General features: G+C 43.7%; 1 protein-coding gene across 1 annotated transcript in view; it reads left to right on the top strand.

The window, feature by feature from the left end:
* The window catches only part of FBXO3 (F-box protein 3), a 108,804-nt gene extending 84,496 nt beyond the window's left edge, over positions 1 to 24,308 (top strand). Inside the window, exons 8-11 of the mRNA XM_069221865.1 lie at positions 1,867 to 1,989; positions 3,454 to 3,569; positions 6,359 to 6,549; positions 23,314 to 24,308. Of these exons, the coding sequence (XP_069077966.1) occupies positions 1,867 to 1,989; positions 3,454 to 3,569; positions 6,359 to 6,549; positions 23,314 to 23,436 (553 nt within the window). The 3' untranslated portion in view covers positions 23,437 to 24,308. The remainder of the gene's footprint in view (positions 1 to 1,866; positions 1,990 to 3,453; positions 3,570 to 6,358; positions 6,550 to 23,313) is intronic.
* The last annotated feature ends 670 nt before the right edge of the window (positions 24,309 to 24,978 follow it).

Raw genomic sequence — 24,978 nt, forward strand, 5'->3', positions numbered from 1 at the left:
CTCGCTTTTTATCAGCGCTGTCCTGATTCTCATCCTAGGGATTACATTGACTTTAAAAAATGTATTTTGTACTTTGTACTGCCTATTGTAATTGAACCAGTACCCTGATTTCAAATGAACTGATGCCATCACAGGATATCAAGGCTTAAGGATGCCACAGTCACTCCAAAATTACACCAGAGCCAAAGTTAATGGTTGGCACTTTTCATACTCCTGGAATAAATGCAAGGGTCTTTACTATGCTAATATTTGCTAAAGATTTTCTATGTGTCCCACAGCATGAAAGTACCTCTGTAAGACGTGATAGTAGATTATTTCGTTAAAATTCTTCGGAGCCATAAACTCGGAAATGAAAAACCGCGTCCATGTTTCTACATCAGTCTTTCCTAAATTTTGGGTGGGTGGCGACCCAAATTTGGTGTGTCGCCAAAGTCCAGGCAGTAAGTAAAGGTGCCTTTAAATTGTGAATTTATCGGGTCACGTTTTCTGTGCTTCAAAGACGGAGGTCAAATATCAGGCTGTCTTATGCTGCTTATATTTTTTAACAGGGAGAGTGGTGTTTACAAACTCCTTTCACTCTGTAGTCAAAGAAAAATAAAGTGAATTATCTGACAGCCCTGCTGGGGCACATGAAGTGTGAAAAGCTGGAGGATATACTTTTTTCCTAACACACAAAAAACTAAATACCTGTAAATGAACTGTACACACTCAGCAGTCACAAAAGCAAAATGAAGAACATTTTTTTGTAATTCTGAAATGTGATTGAAACAAATATTTTAATAGGATCATAATAAATCAAGACATTTTACTTGGTGATGCACAAATAATAAACATTCACTGAAATCCAATTTCTGTCACGTTAACATCTGCGTGCATTATAGTTTTTAAAACTATGTCTGTGCAAATTAAGCGGTGATTTGAATTCAAAATGTGCCGTTTGTTAATGACAATGCACCACCATAAAGTGATTTAGTTATATTAAAAAATCACCGACTCGTGTCCATTAAAGCTGGGTGGGATGTGAAAGTTAGTTATTCTAAAAATTGTTCTAAAAAGTTTGGGAAGCACTGATCTAAAGTGTGTATTGAATTTAGCAGTGCTGTGGGTTGAGAAAAAAGATAGCAAACTCTGACCACCACTAACCCTGTATAGCAACCTACATCTTTAGAGGTTCCAACACAGAGGCACTTGCATGTATCCAAACATGATTATGCACACTTAAAATACAATCTGGGAAAGAGGGTTGCCAGTAATGACATACATGGAGTTTCCAAGGAGTGTCTATAGGCAATCACTCTACCAGGGTAAAGATAAAAAAAAGCGTGTTTCTACTACTTTTGCATCCAAACCTTAGTACTGTCATGGGCTGCCTGTCAGTCACCATTGTTAAAGGAAGAACCACGTTGGGTGGATCCCACCTACCCAGCACAGACCAGCACTCTCTTGGTGAGCAGCATATCTGTGTCACTTACAGTGCTTGTTCTGAGACATGTACCACGGGTCTCCTGTACAGTAAAACCACATGTCTGCCAAAATGATACATTTTGGCGCGAGTTGCTATATGATGTGCATGGTTCAATTTTTCTTTTTTTCTTTTAGCTTTAATTCCCATTGCCTAGCATGTAGAATGCACTCTATTTGAAGTATTGCTGTAGTCGGATAAGCATCTTAAGCAAATGTTTTGGTTGAGTCCCTCGGGTGACATTGAAATCCATGATGTGTAGATCATGTCTCAAAAAAGGAATCAAAAAGATTCTCTTTTCTCAAACTTTGCTAATTTTTATTTTACGTATGCTTCATATTTTATGTCTGACACTCTGAAAGTACCCTGCAAAGCAGTTTCCCATCTTTTATCCTGTTTCACAGGTATGTTCATGACAAACAGTGTGTTGCTACAACTGGAGACATTTCTGTTTCTGTCTCAACATCATTTTTACCAGAGCTGAGTTCTGTTCATCCACCTCATTACTTCTTTACATACCGAATCAGGTAAGAATAAAGTGAACCTGATAATCACTTTCTAAAAGATAAGGCCAAATAAAATATGTGTTTTCTTGTTGTCAAAAATGTTGCTGATTATTTTTTGGTGAGCCATTTAAAATGGCTGGTGAAATGCCAACCTAGATGGATGCCGAAACTGGTATTTCTGTTTTGTACCATGCCCTTATTTTCTTGGTGGTGGTCTGAGTTGTCCAGTGATTTGGTTAGGATCATTGGTGCAAACAAAAATCAAATGTTTGGTATCTAATGTAATTTGGTGGCAGCATCTTTTCTCATTTTCATTCATCAGTTGATTTGTTGGGTTCAGTCCTCTCGCTGGCGTGCATAGGTTGGTCACCATACCTGCTTCAGTAGCATTTTCAGAGGTAGTGTGATTGGAGTCTACACAACATCAGGCAGAATTGAAGCACATTGGCAGTGTTGGTGCAGTGGTTTGCATTGCATCTGCTAATTATTTACACTAATGGAGGGCCCACAGTCCACTGGCATCCACACTTTTCCATCCCACTGTTCCTTACACAAGCATTATTGACAAACCAGATTTGTGAACATTTTCATGTTTTACCTAGACTTGGTTACAATGTCCTATATAATCTAACAAAGCATCAACATCTCAGATTGCTTTCTGAAGTACAAGGTTAATATCACTCTCCACTTTCTTTAAGTCACTCACAGTGAATAAAATAGTGGCCCTGTGTGTATCCTAGTAGCATTATTCTCGCCTTCTTGAAGACCTAGCCTCTACTCGGAGTTTCTACATCTATACTATGAGTGAAGACTTAAGTCTGACTCATGACTGCTAGTTTATTTTTATTTATTCTTTTACTTTTTGGGATGTTGAATAGCTCTATCACTTTAATTCTGATCTGCCTATAGCAGTATTGATGTCTGATAAGGCACTGTAGTCAGTTAGCAGGGTTGAGTTTTGATGGGACACTGGTTGAATTTAGCGCTGGATACAGAGAATGCTTATTGGCAGGAAGCTGATTGCTACAGGTACAGGCCATTTTAGGGTATTAGGAAAAGGCTACAGATAAGAGATAGCTGTGCTTACAGAGCTTTAAAATGAGATTTTCTCTGAAGGGAGTACAGACACCTGGGGAAATAAACTTTTATGGAACTGGGATATGAAAAGCCTAGCATAGTGCAGGTGTTGTAAATGTTCCATATAAGTGGTATGATGGCCGCATCCATTATGTTTGAAAAAGTAGCATGTTTAATGTAGTGTGTAAGTTAGCACATGGTCATATGCAATGTCTGCTGCTCCATAATAACTGTTATGGCACCTTGGCAAAGTATAATAATTTTTTAGATAAGTGCAAATGACAAACGTATATCAGACCCACTTTCCATTACTGGATGTGCATTACATGTACTTCAGAGTTAAGATGTCATAACAGTTCCAAACATCAGAAAGTACTAAATATGTGGAGACACCATTTGCTTCCCCAGAATTGAAATGTCAAAAGATGCCTTTCCCGAGAAGTCGTGCCAGCTGGACAGTAGATACTGGAGGATAACAAATGCCAAAGGCGATGTTGAGGAGGTTCAGGGGCCAGGAGTTGTAGGTACGTATTGGTCAATCAGTTGGAATGGTGCAACTAATTTTGTTATCTGACAAGTCTTTAATTTCATGTTTGTGAAATGTACTACCAAATATTTTGGCTTAGCATACTTCATCTGGAATTTTTAGTATGTGCAAATGCTATGGCATGGTAGTTTTAAAAGAATGAGACCTGATGCTATTCCATTGAATTGCCTTGGTCTGCAAGTTTCATTTGCTTGCCATTGTATTCAGGCAAAGGATCTGAATCTGGGACATTTCTGGGTGTACATAATGCCTTTATAAATACAGTCTTTGGTAAATGTATTTAGAGAGAGCGTTACAGACTGGCTATTTACATGTGTTAAGGTCCATTTGTAGGTTGAGGGGGAGAATATGATGTTGGACAAATCTAAAGAAAGGTGAGGGAAAATCATCATGCAGTGCTGCTTCCCTGTAGAAAATCCTACAGTTATACATCATTCTTCTCTTCTGTCTGACATCTGCACCAATTGTTTTTAGAAACTGCTTAGTGATGATAACAGGATTCCTGCTAAGAGCATGTAGCAGACATTCTCGTTTACCATAGTGGTGAGGCTCCACATACTGATCTGGCAGGAGCTGCACACCTTCTTCCTGAAGGACTCTGTTTATAGGGTAGATGAAGACATGAACATGACCACTCATCTACTCTGTGGAGCACAAGTTTACACTGACAGCACAGCCAGGGTGATCAGTACCAGTGGGTATCTCTGCCAAGGATGACCGAGTTCGTCAGTGCTCCTGCAGCATTCCAGGTATCAGGCTGCTGCTATGCGTATTCATTGCTGATATACACATATAGTGAAATATAAATAAGTGGTGTCTAAGGTCCTCCAAATTATCAAGGTAAAACAAACTTCTTAGATGATTGACTAGTGCATCCTTGAGCTCTTCAGAGGCTGTGCCTCAGTGGGTACAGAATATTGGAAATATCTCTTGAAATTGCCCACCTTCAGGGTGGTAATCTTTTGAACATTAATCTAACACTAGGTTATAAATGTAATTTATATTTTTTATTTTATTTCCATTTGCTCTACGTAGTTCGGACCTAACCCTTGCAGTTTTCATAGCACTATAGAAAACCTTGGATTTGCATGATATAGGATAGCACAGTTCAGAGTAGTTAAAAGGATTTCTATTACTCTGTACACATAAGGCCCACTTATGACTTACCATAACAAACGTCAGACCTATTGGCTTTGCTGTCTTCAGTATTTGCCACCTTCTCTCTGATGTCACACCCAAACTAGACAGCAGCAGGCACTTGTGGCACTTCGCCAGGCCAAGGCCACTATTGATTATAAGTCCCTGGATAGCCAGCACATCAACGTTGCCTTTTCAAAAACACATATGAATTCATAGATGATTTGTTGCTGGAAAAGGAATGTTTCTTAGATTAACCGCCTTTATTTCATAAACTTTAGTGGTTAGGAGTTAGAAAATGTGAGCAGTGTTCTGCCAGTGATGAGTGAGGTATGCTATATGAAGTGCTCCGTCTTATTTTATTTTGAGTTCTTGATATGGAGCAAATCTTGCTTCAAGGAGAAACAGAAGTGATTCACAAGAGAATATGTTTTAGCCTCTTGAGTATCTGACACTTGAAGTGCTGCACATAGATGTGTGTGTGTGTGTGTGTGTGTGTTGGGGGGGGGGGTGTAGTTGATGGAGAGATTTTGGAAACCATGTCATAGTCAGATGAGAAAAATGAAACAGTCCACACCATATCATTTTTGTTAATCTTTTTTTACATTATACATGTTTTTAAAATGACACAGGTACACCTATTTCATTACTTGTATTTAAAATGCAAGGCATCGTTTGATAGCAAGTTGCCCAGAATCAAATAATTTACAAAAGGGGCCTAAATAAGGATCAGAACACAATTCTCCAGGTTCCATGTCAAAACTCAGCCAGTACCCCATATATTCTTCCCTTTGTTCTTTTGCAGTAGGGAAGGCGATTCTCTATTGAAGCAGCTTGGTCCCAGCACAAAATGTCAAATTTGAGTAGTGAGGATTGAGGGGGGGGCATGAAGACCATTTATAGTTGTGTAACAATTTTATAAACTCGGACTGTACCATGAATTTTGAACTATAAAACTGGAGAATAATGCGAATTCCTTACCACAAGCCTTGTGAGTAATTGTTTCTTATAAAACTCACCAATCTTCAGCACCATAATTATATTAGAAAATGTATTTATCAAAAGAATAATTCATCTTCACACGAAGGAAGAGGTGGGGATTATATAGAGACTAAAAGTAATAAGTGCTACGTGATTTTCAAAGAGGTTTTTCCCAAAAAGAAAACTGAGGTGCTCTTGTTTCCTCTTTAAGGCACACATGAGACTTAAGCACATCAGTATTTAAAATTGAGGGTTTCAGAGATCCTGATATCTAATGTTAATTATGAGACTGCATGCTGTTTCTTGAACCTCTTTATGCCAAAATAAACATATTCAAAATGGATGTTTAATGGTGACATTCTTGTTTTTTTCCAGTCTTTTAGTATTTTAATTTACCTTTGATCAAATGTTTTCTGACTCTACTTCATTTGTCCACCAAAGGACCCAGGGCCTATTGGTTTTGGGAAAGGTACTTTAGTTCCTTCATGATTTAGTGTGCTGCTAGAGCTTAACACAAATCAAAATCAGGAAAGTTAATATATTACTTAAAAGTGACAGACTGGGTTCCTGCTTCCATTCCTAAGTCCAACCCAGTCTGATTCTCTATTTCCTTGGTTTGATCTCAAACTTTGACTATTATATTTGCAGGGGAATACCCAAAGATTCGGCCAGGGAAAGTGTATGAATACACAAGCTGCACCACGTTCTCCACCACCTCAGGATTTATGGAAGGGTACTACACGTTCCATCGTCTTGGCAAGAAGGATGAAGTCTTCAATGTCACAATTCCCAGGTTTCACATGGTGTGTCCGAACTTCAGAGTGTCCACCGCACGCTCGGTAAGCTGCAGTGCGTCTGCATTACGTGTACCAGTGGGCCTCTCCAGGACCACATGCCTAACTTGAAAAGCCATGGTTTGCATATCCCTGCGTGCTCCTTGCAGCATGTTTGTCACTGTAAATCCTCATATATTGTTTATGGTCAGTTAAATTTAAGGTGTGGACATTCTTGGAGCTTAGTTAACACCACATGCTGCAAGGCCTGATAAGAATGCCTGCGAGTCATAATAAGACTGCACAAAAAAGCAAAAGAGAGAGCAGAGATGTCCAGCAGCAGAAAGTCAAGACATGACAATGGAAGCAAGAAGGGTGGACATGTGATCTAATGGAATGCAGTGGGAGGTGATGTGTTGAAACAAGGGTAGCAGGTGAACATTCTGGGCAGAAAGGGCTGTAGTGAAGGATAGTAATGAGAGGCAATTAAGTGGTCATTTGTCAGGTGAGTGACAGTAGTGAGAGGAGGACGGACAACAGAATAAAGTTGGACAGTGGGTTGTAGAAACAGAGTGGTCAGTGAATGGTTGGCAACTGCAGTAGCTCAGGTGCAACTGAAGAAGATAAAAAGTTGGCCTTCAAGAAAAATAAAACACATACTTAATTTATGAAACATACGCTTACAAAGAATCATCAGATATGGTTGGATGGTGAGCCCGGAGGTGAGCTGGTAGTGGGTAAACTGCTACAGCAATGAGAGTTGATTTTTTTTTTTTTGTCGAGCCATTATGTTACGGGTAAATTGTAATAGGTGATTTGGGCCACCTTGTAAAGCTTGTCATATTTGATAAAGTTTAGAGGCGGAGATGTAGAGGAGCATTAAGAAGTTGTTTTCCAAAGCAACACCAATTTTTAAAGCATATCTTATCCAGTATTTTAGTGATAACAATATTCTTATTTTCTTTTAAATGAATGCATGTGTGTAATTTTGGCAGGGTACAAGGACTTCCCCAAAAAACATCTTGTACGATGCTGGCAAGAAGTGCCACGGATTGAACAAGGCCATTGGTCAGTATGACCGCAATATCATTAAGATTTAAGTCACCCATGCTATGTAGCCTGTTCTGATTATGGTTTCTGAAGCCACAAAGAAAGCAGAAGAAGCCATAAATGATGCTACATGGGCTAGGAGGCTTCCAACGATATGGATTTCAGGGACCTTCATTCTGCCCCTGTCTTTGAAAGGGGACATGATGCTTCAAAGGAAATATTTCTTTCAACATTCTTATCGTGCCATAGGCGAAGGTAAGTAGAAATTCCACAAAGGGAGCATCATTGACACCTCAACATTAAAAACAAAAAAATACAGATGGCATGAAATTAAAGGAGACTCACCTCTGACTGTGGCGTTGTGACCAACATCATCTTCTCTGATGTAAAACATATTGGGACTTCACATGAAAAACGTCCAATATTAAACATATTGAAATGAGAGGTGTCTACAATGATGCCAAAACAGGAAAGGACACTGTGCAATCTAAACAGTTGCCCACTAAGTTTCCTTTATCAAACTGATGCCTATACCTCAGAACAGTCCAGGACTTTGTAAGAATTATCTGCTTTAGCCTCGAACACCGTTTAACGTAAAATTTCTAAAGCTCTTTAAATTCAACAACTTCTTAAAAAAATTCTGTCCACTCACGTGAGTAGTCCTTCAGATATGCCTAAATGAGGCAAAAGTGACATTAACACTTTTAGAAAGCAAAGAACATTTTCTAACTCATGTCAGAAGGGGAGGAACAAATTTGTGACGCAGTCCGAAGTATCTGGGATTAATGTAGCATAGAATCTCTTTATGAGATGTTAATCCTATTCACAAAACTGTCGTACAGAGAGCATTTGTAAAGTGTGCCATTTAAAGTGGCGTCACACAACCTCCCTCAGTCAGCCACTCAGAACACAGCTATGCCGGAGAGGTATTAAATCTCTTTAAGGATGTCTTAGAAAAGCCTGCTGCAATGAATCCTTTGAGTCCTAGACTTGAATAGTTATCTGGGACCTCCAGGTCTGTAAGTGATTGCCTTGTAATACGTTGTTATTAGAATAGCAAGGAAAATATTACCGAATACAGAAGGTGCTGCCAGCTCGAAGATCTTGGAAGAAAGGAGCAACATTTTGAGAACAGCAATTTCTGATGGATACAACTACCTGTGGATTCCTCACCTAATGAATACTCCCATTGCGCCAGCATTCGACGGAAATTTCTTCCTAGCTTCTGCACGTCGACGAGGACGTCACATTTGCCCACGCGACGCCGTCTGACATCATACAGGCAATGAGGTCCTCGCCGACGTCAGTTCCCTTTTTTCCATGCCATTCGAAACGGTTATCTTCGAGGGAGCTACTGTTGCTGTTCGACAGTTACAGTGTGTTTTTTGGCTGTGCTTTTTTCTCTGGGGTTACTATGTCTCAGAGGAAGTCAGGTTTTAAGCCCTGTCGTGAGTGTGGGGGCAAAATGTTGGTAACGGACCCACATTCCGACTGTTTGTGGTGTCTAAGTTCCGATCATGATGTTGGCAGGTGTGATTCATGTCAGCATATGAATCCGAAGGCCCTGAAGGAGCGTGAGGCCAAGCTTTTTATGGCGAAGTCGAAGAAAAAGGAGAAGAGACACCATCGAAAATCCTCGTCATTGAAGACTCATCGGCGTCATCGGGACTCCCGGAGCCGTCGAGAATCACGGCACCGGTCGAGTAAAGAGAGGTCTCGGTCGAGGTCGCCATCAACTCGCCGTCGGAAGACTTGGGAGGTCAGTCCCACAGTCACTCCCCATCCGTCGACGCCGTTGCCTTCTCCAGCCTCACCGACTTCGCCCGGATCTTCGGGCCAACCGCCTTCAGTATTTGAGGTTCCACAGCCTCAAATGTTCTCTCCGACGTTGCAGACGTCGAGGCCGGCGTCGGTGTCGCCTTCGATCCAGGCACCCCAGTATCCGGCTTTTCCGGCCCCTGGAGCCGATAATACCGCATTTTTAAATGCAATGTTTTCCATCTTTCATCAGATGGCTCCAGGTGGCGTACTGGCTGGGCCTTCGGGTCCTTTGGCTTTTAACATGGGTGCTCCGGCTCCGCTGCGACCAGCACCCTTTATGCCCTTTCTCCCCCTGGGGAACGTGGGCTCGGCGCCGGTGTCGGCTCCGGTGGCTCCAGAGACTTCGTCTCCGGGAGTTTCGACTCCAGCGGCTTCGGTGTTTCGGCCAGTGACGCCGTCTAGGCCTTCTGCGACTCCGAAGCAGTCTTCTCTCCATCCGACTCCTGGTTCAGCACCAAAGCTACTTGTGGCGCCTGTTGACCCGACGTCGGACGCATCCGGAGATCGGCGTCGTTCTTCGACATCTGCTGACGCCATGTCGATGCCGAGGATTGAGGAGAGGCTGCACTCGAGGAGACGTGCTCTCCGTCTCCTGGAAGAACAGGAGTATCAGCAAAACCTGGAGGAAGGAGAGATTGAGGACTCTGGTGAGGGTATTCATGGGCTGGACACGGCTAGTGGCCTTGATACTTCCCCTGAGTGGGACTTGTCATCTCCAGGGGAGTATACGGAAGAGGCGGACACTTTTCATGCTGTTATAAGGAAGGCAACTAACTTCTTGGAACTGCCTTTGCCGGTGACTGAGGCGAAGCAGAATCTACTGACTGAGGTTTTGCATCCGGCCTCTACATCAGCAGAACCTCTTTTGCCGTTCGAGGCGCTGCTGGAACCTGTGCTGGAGGTCTGGAAGAAGCCGGTGTCTTCTTCGGCTATCAATAGGTCTGTGGCCAGGAGGTATCGGGCTGCACCGGCTGACCCTGGCTTTCTTACCAGACACCCAACGCCTGAAAGCTTGGTGGTCCAGGCTTCCTGCTCGGCAAGGTCTGCGCCTGGGTCTTTTCCATCTGTGCCATCGGATAGAGACTCCAAGAAGATGGACATGCAATCCAAAAAAGTGTTCTCATCATGTAGTATGGCATTAAAGTCCACCAATGCTACATGTATTTTAGGGAGGTACATTTATGCTCTGATGGACGAAATTACATCTACGCATACAGAGGTTCCTCAAGGGCTGTTGAATCTCGTGTCGGACGCTCAAGCTGCTGCAACCCAGGTTATCCAATCTGGGTTGGATACAACTGACTCTGTGGCTAGAGCGTTGGGCACGGCTGTAGTTATGAGAAGGCAGGCTTGGCTTCGTAACTCAGGGTTTTCATCAGATGTACAGTCGACCCTGCTGGACCTCCCTTTTGATGGGGACAAGCTCTTTGGTGCCAATGCAGATTCGGCCTTGGAGAGGTTTAAGGAAAGCAGGGCCACGGCCAAGTCGTTAGGATTGCAAGCCAATTCTTCTGCCTCCTCCAGATTTTTTAGGAGGTTTCGAGGATTTGGTCGTGGCTCATCCTCCTCCTCCTTTCGGGGGAAATTCCAGCAGCCTACCTCTTCTCTCTCCTATAGATCTTTTAGAGGGAGGTGTAGGGTCCGTACCAGGGGACCCTCTCAGCAGCACTCTGCCTCTTCCTCTTCCTCTGGAGGGGTGCAGCAGGGGAAGCAGCCTTAGGCTTCCACCAATTCCCACTCACTCCACTCCTGTAGGGGGAAGGTTACTGTATTTTCTTCACAAGTGGGAGGTCATCACATCAGACGCCTGTGTTACCAGCATTGTGAGAAAAGGCTACACCCTTCCCTTTCGGGAGTTTCCGCCCCCCATCCCGCCCCGCCCATCTTATTGTTCAGAAGAACACCTCCTGTTGTTAGAACAGGAGGTTCAAGTCCTCCTTTTAAAGGGCGCGGTGGAGTTGGTTCCAGAGCAGGAAAAGGGTCAAGGTTGTTATTCAAGGTACTTCCTGATTCCCAAGAAGGATGGTCGGTTGAGACCAATCCTGGACCTGAGGATTTTGAATTGGTTCCTCAAACAGGAAAAGTTCAAGATGCTGACCCTAGCTCAGGTGCTTTTGGCGTTGAACAAGGGAGATTGGATGGTGTCTATCGACTTGCAGGATGCTTACTTTCATATCCCAATACTCAAGTCGCACAGGAAGTATCTCTGGTTTGTGGTAGGGTCGCAGTACTATCAGTTTGCGGTCCTCCCGTTTGGTCTTACTTCAGCACCTCGAGTCTTCACGAAGGTGATGTCGGTGGTTGCGGCAGAGCTCAGAAGGAGGGGGATAGCGGTATTCCCTTACCTGGACGACTGGTTGATCAAAGCCAAGTCCCCGGAGCTTGTGTTGCATCATCTGCAGTCGACAACCCAGTTGTTGTTCGACTTGGGCTTTTCGGTGAACTTGCCCAAATCTCACCTAGAGCCCTCTCAGCGCCTTCTGTTCATAGGGGCAGTACTGGATACAACATTGAATCAAGCCTTTCCTCCGCCTCAGCGGATGCAAGACATTCAGGCGTTGGTTCCAATGTTTCAAAGTGGAGCGGTCATTCCAGTCCTCAAGGTCCTACGTCTGCTCGGTCTGTTTGCCTCCTGCATACTGTTGGTCACGCATGCTCGCTGGCACATGAGGGCTCTTCAGTGGTGCCTCCGAAGGCAGTGGTCTCAACACATAGGAGATCTCGAAGGTTCTGTCAAGGTCTCCAGAGATGCTGCCACGGATTTGAAGTGGTGGATTGCGGACAACAATCTTTCCCAGGGAAGGCCGTTCACGCAGCCTCCACCAGTGACCACGGTCATAACGGATGCTTCCACTCTAGGGTGGGGAGCTCATCTGGGGAACCTGGAGATCAAATGGCTTTGGTCTCCAGAGGAACAGATGTTTCATATCAATCTGTTAGAGTTACGGGCTGTACGGCTGGCTCTCAAGGCCTTCCTCCCATCCCTTCGCGGTCAGTCGGTTCAGGTTCTGATGGACAATACTACCGCGATGTGGTATATAAACAAACAGGGAGGAGTGGGGTCGTACCTTCTCTGTAGAGAAGCTCTTCGACTATGGTCCTGGGCAAAGGACCATCAGATTTGCTTGGTAGCAAATCATTTGGCCGGAGTCTTGAATGTACGTGCGGACAATCTCAGTCGCCATTTTTCGGCCGACCACGAGTGGCGTCTCCATCCAGATGAAGTCTGTTTAATCTTCCAGATGTGGGGGTTTCCTCGCATAGATCGGTTTGCCTCCCGGGAGAACTCGCACTGCCCGTTATTCTGCAGCCTCCAGTATCCGGTGCAAGGAGCGTTGGGGGACGCGTTTCAGAGGACCTGTTGCGACCAGTTGTTTTACGCGTTTCCCCCCCATACCCTTGATTCCTCGAGTGTTGAGGAAAATTCGCCAAGACCGGGCCCAGGTAATCTTAATTGCTCCGGATTGGCCAAGGAGGGTGTGGTATTCCGACCTTCTCCAACTCTCACTGTGCCCTCCGCTCCGTCTCCCTCTCAGGGCAGACCTCCTCTTGCAGTCGCAGGGGCAGGTTTTACACCCCAACCTCCAGAGTCTGCACCTTCATGCCTGGAGATTGACCGGGGCAACCGGAGTTCCTTTTCTCTCCCGCCTGATGTAGTGGATGTTATCCTAGCGGCCAGGCGACACTCCACTAAATCTATCTACGCTAATAGGTGGTCTAAATTTGTGGTATGGTGTGGAGAGAGACAGATTGATCCCTTACGTGCTCATTTGTCAGACGTTTTATCTTTTGCTTTGTCTTTAGCACAGAGGGGTTGTGCAGAGGCTACTGTTAAGGGTTACTTGTCTGCTTTGTCAGCCTTCATTTGTCTTCCAGACCAGCCTTCGTTATTTAAATCTCCTATAGTACTTAGATTCTTGAAGGGCCTTATGAATACATTTCCTCCAAATCCTTTCGTTATGCCTCAATGGGATTTGTCCTTGGTCCTAACTTTCCTTATGGGGTCCCCTTTTGAGCCTATGCATTCTTGCCCCTTAAGATTGTTAGTTCTTGAAACAGTTTTCCTGGTTGCTATAACTTCTGCAAGGAGAGTGAGTGAGTTGCAGGCTTTATCGGTAAAACCCCCTTATACAACTTTTTATGGGGATAAGGTGGTGTTGAGGACCAAGGCTGCTTTCCTTCCGAAGGTTGTTTCACCCTTTCATTTGGCCCAGACAATTACTCTATCCACGTTTTATCCTCCGCCTCATCCTTCAAAGGAAGAAGAGAGACTACACCGCTTGGACCCGAAGAGGGCGCTAAGCTTTTACATAGACAGGACAAAGGATTTCAGGCTGGAGGATCAGCTTTTCATCGGCTACGTGGGAAAGAGGAGAGGAAAGGCAGTCCACAAGAGAACACTCTCCAGGTGGGTTGTTCTTTGCATTAAAATGTTACTCTTTAGCAAAGAAGGATCCTCCTGATGGTATTAGAGCTCATTCCACCAGAGCTAAGTCGGCCACTTCGGCCTTGGCCAGAGGTGTTCTTGTGGTCAACATCTGCAAGGCCGCAACTTGGTCGTCCCTTCACACTTCTGCGAAACATTACTGTTTGGACTCTGAGGTCAGAAGGGACGGCCATTTTGCACGGTCAGTGCTGCACGATTTCTTGGTTTGACCATTCAGGCACCCACCACGAGTGCGGTACTGCTTTGGGACTCTATTCATTAGGTGAGGAATCCACAGGTAGTTGTATCCATCAGAAGAACGAGTTACTTACCTTCGGTAACGACTTTTCTGGTGGATACATTAGCTACCTGTGGATTCCTCACGGTCCCACCCGCCTCCCCCTTGCCTGTTTGGTCTAACCAAGTAATTCTTGAGTGTGCTCCTCTTGGTTTTGAGGATTGGTATAGGTTATGTATATATATATATATATATATATATATATATATATGTATGTATATATATATATATATATATATGTATATATATATATATATATATATATACGTGTATATATATATATATTTTTATATATATAGTTTATATATTTATTTACTTGTTTAAAAAAAAAAATAGTAGACCGACTTCTCACAATGATGTGTTGTTTGCAATGTCATTAAATATTGCTATTGTTCTTTCATCTCAATGGATTATTATTCTCAGGCACGTAAAAAATGTTGGTACTGACGTCGGCACGTCGGCGAGGACCTCTTATTGCCTGTATGACGTCAGACGGCGTCGCGTGGGAAAAATGTGACGTCCTCGTCGACGTGCAGAAGCTAGGAAGAAGATTTCCGTCGAATGCTGGCGCAATGGGAGTATTCATTAGGTGAGGAATCCACAGGTAGCTAATGTATCCACCAGAAAAGTCGTTACCGAAGGTAAGTAACTCGTTCTTCTTCAGCTTTGCTAGCAAAACGTTCTATGAATCAGTGGAATGACATGAAATTAAAGTTGTGCAATTTCCTAACGAGTAGAAGAGGATAGAGATTAGTGGAGCGGGCCTAAAGTACTGTTAATACAGCCATTAAAGCATGCCTAGATGTAAAATAGGTAGAAGGGAGACGCAAATGCAGAGGGCAACTTCTTTGGGAAAATAACATGAGATGACTGTCAAGACGTTTCCCAGAATCGATGCTCAGATGCAAAACATGTTGATGAAACTTCAGTAATTGGCACGGATGTTGATGTGGTTTTAGGCCAATCAAAGAAGGAAGCCAAGGCTGCAAGTGCCATGCGTGCACTAACTGTATTCCAACGCTCCTGCAGGACAAATGCACCCAGAGTACAGCCCTCGGGGCAGAAAAGGGTAACATAATGGCAACAACTACAAACTACTTTTGGTGGTTGACCCTTAGTCACTCCTTCGGGTGATGAACGGGTGCTAGTGGAAAGCAATTCTCTCTCCCTCTGTTTTCCAGCAGGCTTTGACTCCAAAGAGAACCACACTACTGCTGAATCACTGTCTGAGGAAGGCTGATGTGAATATATGCGTGATTAAGAAGAGATAATCTAAGAACAAGCATTTGCAATCCAATGGGTCTCGCGTTTGCTCGAGTTAGAGCTATTAGCGTTGTAAATTCCTAACTGGACTTTTCTTGCCACATAAATTGAAAATGAAAAGTGAAACAGTTGACATGAGCAAGCCAATTCAAAGCAACATGGCCGCCATGAGCACGAAGGAGAGGCACAAAAGGAAAAAAAAGTTCGCTCGCAGTCAGACGTATTGGCAAAGGTGCAATTATCCATGTAACAGGGTCGATGGCCAAGGCAGTAACAAAACTGCCCCAAGGATGGACAAACATAACACATTTACCAGTGATGACAAAGGATTTTTGAAAGGCAAGCCCACGAACGAGTGATAGTGATGGGCGTGCGGTGGGCATGGTAAAAAGCCCACAGATAGATTACAACACGTCAGAGCACTTGCGCACTTCACCTAAAAATGAATGGTAGAAACCAAGCAATAACACAGTAAAGAATGTGCTAATCCTTCAGGAAGATACACGTCTGGCAATGCAAGGATCCTTAGACAAGGTCCACTGGAAAGAAAGCTTCAAATAATCATACATCAGAACCCCAGAAAGCAGTAATACAGAATCTCAGACACAAGTGGGTCAGAACCCACATTGAAAAGACTACAATGAACGAAAGCATTAGCGGCACAGAATATTAATTCCATTAATTGATTTTGCCAGTCATTACCAGGTCATAGTATTGTGTTCGCAATAAATTCTGGTTAAAGAAAATACGTCTAGTAGTAGCAAAGTATCTCTATAGGAAATATTTCATGTTCTACCTGTGTATAGACAGTTAGCTGAGTATGGGTAATTCACAGGTGAAATGGCAGAGATGCCAGTAGCACAAGCCAGTTGTTGCGATGCCTGGTGGATATTCGCTATACATGTGAAGTAGTCACAGCTAACCGCCTCAACAGAAAACTGACAATACCCTCAATTAAGTCACCTGACTTACAAAGAACCTGGCCTGGCCTTTAAATTAGAACGATCCCCTTTACCTGTCATCACAACAGTTGACAGTGAGGTAAGCAATGAAGTTACCTAGATTGAGGGCAGTAACCCAGTGCTTTGTGCCAGGTTATCAAGACTACTTCAGGGCTTTCCCAAATCGCAATAGTAAAAAGCTCAAAAAGAGCAGTAGGCTCTTGTGTTTGTGTTTGCAGCGCTAATGATGCTGAAATCCTTTCATTCGTGGAATAGGGGATTTATTCCAAAGGGAGGGACTTCCACACACCATAAGCCTCAGGTGACCACAAGCACATCTTCACATAAGGGGCACACGCAAGACGTGACAGCACAAGATCTGTGGACCTGGACAGATATGACAGCCACGAGTACTTGTTTTGCTAAGGGCTGTGGTGAGATGAGCACCTTTTCCAGGTGGGCACTGTGTTACAAGTGGCAGAATAATAAAGGGTTGTTTCATGTGGTGCACCACAACACTGTTTTGCCATCTCTAAGCAGCGCTGATTCCAAGTGCTACTAACGCCCCATTCAGTGGTCCTCAATTTACTGACCTTTGATGGATTAAAGGCAGAGTTTGCCTTCCAAAGGATTAGATCACAGCAGTAGCCGGCGGATATTCTTTCAGTCACTGATCCATCTTGCTTTAATTGCAAGCCCCACCACATCAGGGATGAACAGGGTGGCCCCAATTGGCTAGGGAAGCTCAGGCAAAATAGCAATGGCCCATTGCATGGTGTATCACACTCACAACTGCAAGCCCAAATGAAGTAGGCAATGTAGCAAAAGCATTGAGCTATTATAGTCTGGATCCACACACTTAGGGCCAAGTACCAGATATCTTTCAGGACATAATTTGCAAGTAGTGCGTTCCTGAAGTCAATCTTTCTGCCACAAGAGAAAGAAAAAAAATGACAAAATGCCACATCCATTTGTACACAAGGATGCATGGGCAATGCACTGCAGCTGAGCCGGTACATGAGATTTGCTAACACTTTTGCAATGAATACAGCTGATGCAGTAAATAATCATAAATATGCAGAAGTCATTAATGAACCTAATCACACCTTGGTAGACTGGACTGACGTTGCAGTCTTTAGAACTGAGAAGTACACAATTCCTCACAAGATGAGGGCAGGTAATTTGTTTTCAGAAGAGATTGCCATGTCCTTTGACACAAGTGAAACTTCAAGATCTAATGTGGTTTACGAAGATCAAACAGAGTGGTTCTTAGTTCAAAGTGCCAGTAATTAAGACTTTCCTAAAGGGTCCACAGCAGCATTTCCCACCAATAATGGCCCCTCCCTTCATGACATTGACCAAGAAAGGCATCTGATTGTGACAATGTATTGTAAAAGGACAATTAACTACATGCCTGGTAGTCATGTAACCTTCTGTACATAAACATGGGCCCTCACAAGTTCACGTTAATGTGGTGGTTTCACTGTCTGTTTCACTTAAAACTTCACTAACCGATGCAGAAAGAAGTCTGTAAGGAAAGCCGAACCCTCTTCTTAAGGTAAGAAACAAGTTTTTGCTGGGGTTCTTTTTGTGTGCTGATAAGACATCCATGTGGCAAATGCTTTTGAATGCACAAGCCAACCACTAAAACCTCAATCATCACTAATTAACAATTAGCATAGAACCTACCCCAGTGCAGAATGTTACACCATCTTTTGCACCTTTTTTAAATAGATAGCATGCAAACTAGTAATAAGATGGCATACTCTTTATTTTTGTTTCTGGAAATAGATGAAGAAAAGAAAAAACAAATGCACAAAATCTACTTACAAAAGATTTGAAAAAGCACAAGGTGCCCTGAATTCAATGGAATTTCTCCAATTTGCTAAGTGTTTTCAAATGTGATTTTATAAAGCACAAAAAATCTCCTTAAAATTGATCACTAATAACCAGTCCAACATTTCAAGATGTCCCAAATAAGATGTTATCTGTTCTTAGTCTTAGCTGCTTTCCCCTTAGCACTTTGCTGTCTGGTGACATAGGTTTATTTTCATCTTCATAAAATTCATACCGCAAGAATCAGAAGGCACAGTGATGTGTGCCAGAAAAGTAGGACTGGCTCTGTTGCTTGCATGCAGGACAAATTGAGAACTCTGCAAACTTTGATGGAGTCTCTGTGGTGCATGTGTTTAGATGCTTGTAGCTGGAGTTGGAGATAGTTGTGTATTGTTTTGCTTCAGGGCGCTTGTGAGTACAGAAACCTAAAGCAGATAGCTTATATGTGGGCAGATTTTTATTGCTGGAGGGGCTGGAGGGCCTTCAGTGTGTTCGGAGGTTTTTGGTGCTAACCTTAGGGAGAAGAAGCAAAGGCAAGAGATTCCAAAGGCCCAGATTTGAAAATACAGGGTTGTTCCTTCAAACTATTTCTATTGCAGCAAGGGTCTGATTTGGGGCCTCTGATTGGGTGGGTTTGGAGCTGTGTGGTGAAGAGGTACTCAGTACGATCCTGTTATAATCCTTTGTCTTGGCCTGGAATGTGTGTACACCAACCTTGTTTCTGATTCTGGGCTAATAAAGCAGGAACGTCGCTTTTTCAAGATCCTAATTTCTGTTTGTAGGAGGCCGCTCAGTTTATGGTGTACACCAATGGCGTGGCACCTTATACTGAGTCCAGGCAACCCTTTGTGAAAGTGAATAGGTGACCAGATCGCAGAAGCTCTCTAGGGATAGCTGAGGCGAGCGGCTGGAGCTTATCCAAGAGGTATGTAAAGCACTTACAATACCACAGTAGTCAGTCAGTAACTCACTCTCAAGAAAGAACCATACAAGTGTTGCAAAAATAAAGGATTCTTTATTACAGCACTAACTACTAGACTAGCACTGGTATATCTCCCTATAGAGATATCTATACACAATATATACACAAAATAACCAGCAGAAATAGCATACAAAGACACAGGGCCCTATTGGGGGGGGGGGGCAAACAATATACTAAGAAAGTGGATTGTGAAATAGTGAATCCAACCAAGGAAAGTGTGGTAGTTAGGGGGAGAGGAAAACACCATAGGTAAGTACGGTAAGTGTCCCCAGCGACCAGGTGTAAGGTAGTTACCCACCCAGTCATCCCATAGACTAACACAGAGGGTAGTGGTTGGAGTTCATGGGATACAGGACCCTTCCCAGTGGACCCCGAGGAAACCAACAGACAAGAGGAAGGGTGGGGAGTGCCCCCACCTGAGGAAACCCAGAAGATGGAGTACCTACACCAGGGGGCCTGGATGCTGAGGGGGGAAAGAAGGGACTCTCTTTGCAGTGGAAGCCTCGGATTGTCCAGCTGCTGTCACGACCCGTGGACCAGGCTCCGGATGTACAGGACCTAAAAAGGAAGGGGACCGAGTCCAGCACTTTTGGAGGTGCCCAGGTGGTGCAGGTGGCAATGCCCAACATCCTAAAGGTGAAGTTCCTGCATGTCAGTGGAGGAAGAAGTCCAGCTCGGGGTCCAGGAGCTGCTAGAAGATCCCAGGAGTCATCTATGAGCTGTCCCTCGACGGTCGCCGGATTACAGGAAGATCAGTGACCAGACAGGTCACCAAGAAGCACTGGCAAATGCAAGCAGGACCTGTAGAAGTATTTGCAGAGTTTTAGGGGCCAGCAAGGTCCAGGAGACTCTACCATTGATGGGGAAGTCAGGGCTGGCCCTCAGCACACAGGAAGGCCAGCAGAAGCTGATGGAGCCCCCACAAGTGACCCACAGGCGATGGATACAGAGTCACAAGGATGCCTCACCAGCACCATAAAACAGAAGTCTGACTTCGCAGGAGTTGCAGTATAAGGGCTGATCTTCAAGTTGCAAACTACTGGAGGCTGGAGCTTCTTGGCACTTGAAGATCTCCCAGCAAGCTTTTGAAAGTTCAAGAGTCGCAGTGCACAGGGGGTTCCAGATCAGTGGCAGGAGCAGTGTCTCACAGTCTCCCAAGTTGGTCAGAAGACAAGTAGGACCCAGAGGAACCCACAGACTCGCCACCTGTGAAGCAGGGCCTTTCGATGTTTGTGGAACAGCAGACCCCACTGGCCGGTTGATGTTGTCTTGAGGTGCCTGCGGATGTAGTGGAGTGACTCCTTCACTCTAAGGGAGATTCCTCTGTGCTTCCAGGTGCAATCAGAGTCCCTGTGACCCCGGAGGATGCACAACCTTGAATGTTACAGAATTCCTGCAGGATCTGGAGAAATAATGTTGCAATGGGAGCCTTTCCACGAGAAGCAGACGTGTTTCGGTTCCAAAGTAGACCAGCAGCGGTTCCAGATGCCAGGAGCAGATGATGTCTTGCAGAGAGTTCCTTGTAGAGTTTTGCTCGACAAATCTGAGGACCCACCCTCGAGGGAGCCCTTAAGTAACCCTAAAATGGGGTTGTTCACTCTCTGAAGTGACCCACCTATCACAGTGGGTCAGGGACATTATCTGCCTGGCCTAACCAGTCAGATGCTTGAAGGGGCCTCTGCCCATCTTGCTTCCAAGGAGGCAGAATCAAGTAGCCACCTGGCAGAGCTCTGTGCACCTCCCTAGGGGGGAAGCTGGGCAGGGGATGTTCACTTCCCTGTCCTTTGTGCAGTTTCACGCCAGAGCGGGAACCTGAAGTTTCTGAACTGGTGCAAACCGGATTATGCAAGGAGGGCACCAAATGTGCCCTTCAAAGCAGTCTGGTGGCCCTCAGAGGCCACCCCACCCCTTAGACACCTAATACACAGGGAGAGGTGGTCACACCTCTTCCTTGCAGGAAATCCTTTGTTCTGCCTCTCTGGCCTGAGCCAGGCTCACTGGCAGCTAGGGCAGAACAGTGTCTGGGGTCAGCAGCGGCGTGGGCTGGCAGCTAGATCCCTTAAGGCTGCACAGGTAGAACTGTGGGATCCTCTAGGAAACCCCCAGAGTACATGGTATCATGCAACTAGCACTGGAATTGGTGTAGTTGCATGATTCCAACATGTTTGATACCAAACATGCCTAGGTTCAGCGAAGCCATTATGTAAGTAGATCACTTGTGTTTCCTAGTGTCCACTACATGCCTTAAGATGGCTTCCCAGCACTTACAAAGCCCCGGTAATGGAGTCGGGGTTTGTAAGAGTACAGTGCTTATGCAAGGGTACCCTCACACTTAAAGGCATGCACCCTGCCCTTGGGCTGAAGGGCCACCAGGGCAGTTACCAGGATCCATGGTGAAAGGGTGCATGCACCATTTCTAGCAGGCTGCAATGCCAGGCCTGCAGACACAGTTTGCATGGGCTCCCATGGGTGTAACAGTACATGCTGCAGGCCATATGGGACCCCCGGTGTACCAATGCCCTATGTACCTAAGTGCCATATACTAGGGACTTACATTGGTGCACCAGTATGCCAACTGTGGAGGTAAAACGTTTACCAGCAACCAAATTTATAGGGGAGAGCACAGTCACTTGGGGCCCGATTAGCAAGATCCCAGTGAACTACAGTCTAAAGACACTGACATCAGGCAAAAAGTGGAAGTAACTATGCTAGAAAGATGGCACTTTCCTACACTGTTGTCTCCATCAACTGCAGATAAGACAATGCTGTGCAGTGGACAAAACTGTATATTCTATATAGTGAAGAAAACTGGCATTAATCAAGCCATTAAAAAATGATTAGTTCATTAGGCCTTTCTGTTTAGCTTTGTTGGTGGCCACTGTCAACCCATGGCTAAGGCCTTCCTGAGCAGAATCCTATTCTGCCAAACTCACTGCAGTAATAGGCTCAAACTTTGAAAGATAGGAACAGCGCTTACAATTTTGCAAGAATAGTTTGCTAGTTTTTCATGTTGTCTGTCTACAGCAGGGTGTTTGAGAAGAAATGGTATTTGAAAACATCATAGTAAGGTTGGCTTGAAGTTGGACACTAGGTTAAGGCGCACATTGTGAATTCAAGGAGATGTTCTTTGCCATTGCTTTACTGGTTTTGGGCACTAAATCAATTAAGAATAGTTGTCTTCAAAAGCACTAATTGTTAACAGATTTTCAGTCAACTTCTTAAGAGGAGAAGTTGAAAGATTTCATGTCTACAATAATTGAAATCATTCTGCTTTTTTTGAAAGTTGAGATACCTTCATTGCAAAAAAACACTAGTCTCTTTTTGGACGTGTTTCCAGGTGGAATCATCTATTCATGTTTTCTTTTTAATTCATAGAACAAACATGGAGGGAAAACAGCAAATGGGCTTTTAAAGAGCACAAGTCTTAGCATAGTGACTGGAGAAAGAGATACAGAAGAATTATGAAAATAGTAGGGGCCCAAAACTTTCCCCTTCAGTCTGAAAATATCTGAAAGTCCCAATATAAACCTGATCAAATTTATGTTTGTGGTTTTCTTTCTAAATTGTATTCTTCGAAGCAATTTGGCCATTTTATAGATTTAGAAACGTCCATGTTGGCATTAACTGAAACTCTAATTGGTGGTTACAAGTGGGGCTAACAGATGCCCACATTTTGTAGCAGCTCTGTGTTATCATATGGAGCCTTTCTTTTCCCTTTTCAAACACGGCTCGTAGGCTAGAGCCATTGGCTTTGCCAGTAGTTGTTTCCACTTGGTAGTAATTAGCTAATAAACAATTCTAAACGTTTTGGCACATAACTGAAATGCACTTTCTAATCAAATTAAAATGTATTGTCATGTGTGAAATGCTGTTTTTTATGTCGAATAATATCCACCAGTAATGCTATAGCTGCCTTTAAACATTAGTGTAACAGAAGGATTTGAGCTGCCATAGTGCCTCTTGAGATACTGTTCGAAGCATCTTTGAAAATACATTAGCATAAACACCTACATTTTCAGAAAGCATGATCTGAAAGTCTGCTAATTAGTGACATTTGTACCTTTCACTGTAACTTCATGTACAAGTAATGGGTCGACCCCACAGCCAACCGCATTGGCTTATTCTAAAAATCAGGCCTCGAGTGTTTTTATTATGTGTAACCCATGTTGTAACAGAAATGCAATTGACTTGCCTGGCTCTTGTTGATCCGTAGGAGAGTAGCAAAGATGAATATGGTTCGTATGGCGAGGAACCGACCGACGACTACGATGAGCGACCACGGCGCCGTGTCTTGGTTCTTCCTGACCCAACCATGCGCTGCCCGCGCCACACCTGACTTCACTCTAAGTGGACATGGTATAACCCAATAATCCCTCTGTATGCTGCATTTCCGGCAAAAATATTTTTTGGGCTTCTACATAGGAGTGACTGAGCTATGCCACCAATATAGAGGGATAGTGTACAGTGTACATAATTCTTGTATTGTATTGACTTGAGATCTGACCTATGGCTGGCTTGTTCTACCCACAAAGGTCAGTACCAGATTCGACTTCTTCTAACAACAACAGAGATCACAATTGTATTACTACCTTTTGTTTTTAAGGGGCGTGTATTACAGAATTTGTTTTTGTTTCTTTGGCTTTTGGTATGTTTAGAAAAACAAGATTTTTTTTTTTAACAATTAGCCTTTGAAACGTACCTGTGGTACGAAGCACTAGGTATTAATTCAACTCTGATTTTCTACTCCTGAGAATACGTTGTGTACTGACGAATACTTGTTTTTAAGCTTGTGTGACTCAGATTATGGCAGATATTTCAATTTTGGAATTTACAGCTTTACATTTAAGGAGAGTGAATCCTGTCTTCAATCGTTAAGGGGTGCATTTGAGTTGTTTTGATAATATCTTCACAGTCACATCTGAAAAATGCTTTAAATCAATCCTTTCAACCTCCTCTTGGTTGCATTAAATGGAGGCAGGGTTTTTTGGTATAATTTGTGTTGCACATTGTTTTCTGGTTGAGTTAGTGCTCGTTCTGCTCACATGTTGCTTTTTTCTCCCACTATTCCCACCCCCTCTTGGAAATCCGAGTTTCAATGAACTGATGCTTAGTTCCCAAGGTGGGAGGTATATTTAATTGACTGTTATTTGGTTTTGCCTGGTGTTTTAGCTACCGCTCTTTTGATGAATAAAGATGATGATATGTGTACTACTGTTCTGTTTCCCTCGCTTGTAAGGCAGGAGCTGAGGTCTCTCGAATGCATCGTCTTTTCTGCTTAGATTAGATTTCGGCACCACTGTTCAATAAACCTTATGAATCGAGCATACGGCCTTAAAAAAGACTCTGTAGCTGACAGAGTGACACAGTGTAGTCATTTTTCTGTAAAGGGTTTGGCCATTAACTTACCAATGTATTAAATCGCATTATCAGTGTAATATTCCTACATACATTGTCTCTTTCTCACCCTCTCTCCTTCTCTTCAAATGCTTTTGTTACCTTGTCTAGATTATAGAACTATCTTAGCCCCCTTTTGATCTTTTGAGGGTTTATAAAATGGTACTTACTTGTTTATTGTAGCAGAAGCATATATTAAACATAGATTGTTGTATGTATAAGTGCATTATGTATGTAGGTGTAGTTAAAACTGGATGGCAGAAACCAGGATGTTATGGGGAGGTGGCAACATGCAACTTGGACATCACTATAACACACAATGCTTTTGTTTACATACATTGCAATATACATATTTACAAGATAGACCAGCGTCTTGCCCATAAACACCAGCACTTTGTTCAAGTACCCAAGCTGGGATTAGAACTCAGATCTGCAGATTTTCAGGCTTGGTAATTGAAAGCCACATCTCCTGAAGACGTTACAC

This window comes from Pleurodeles waltl, chromosome 3_1 (assembly GCF_031143425.1).
Source record: "Pleurodeles waltl isolate 20211129_DDA chromosome 3_1, aPleWal1.hap1.20221129, whole genome shotgun sequence".
Taxonomy (NCBI): Eukaryota; Metazoa; Chordata; class Amphibia; order Caudata; family Salamandridae; genus Pleurodeles; species Pleurodeles waltl.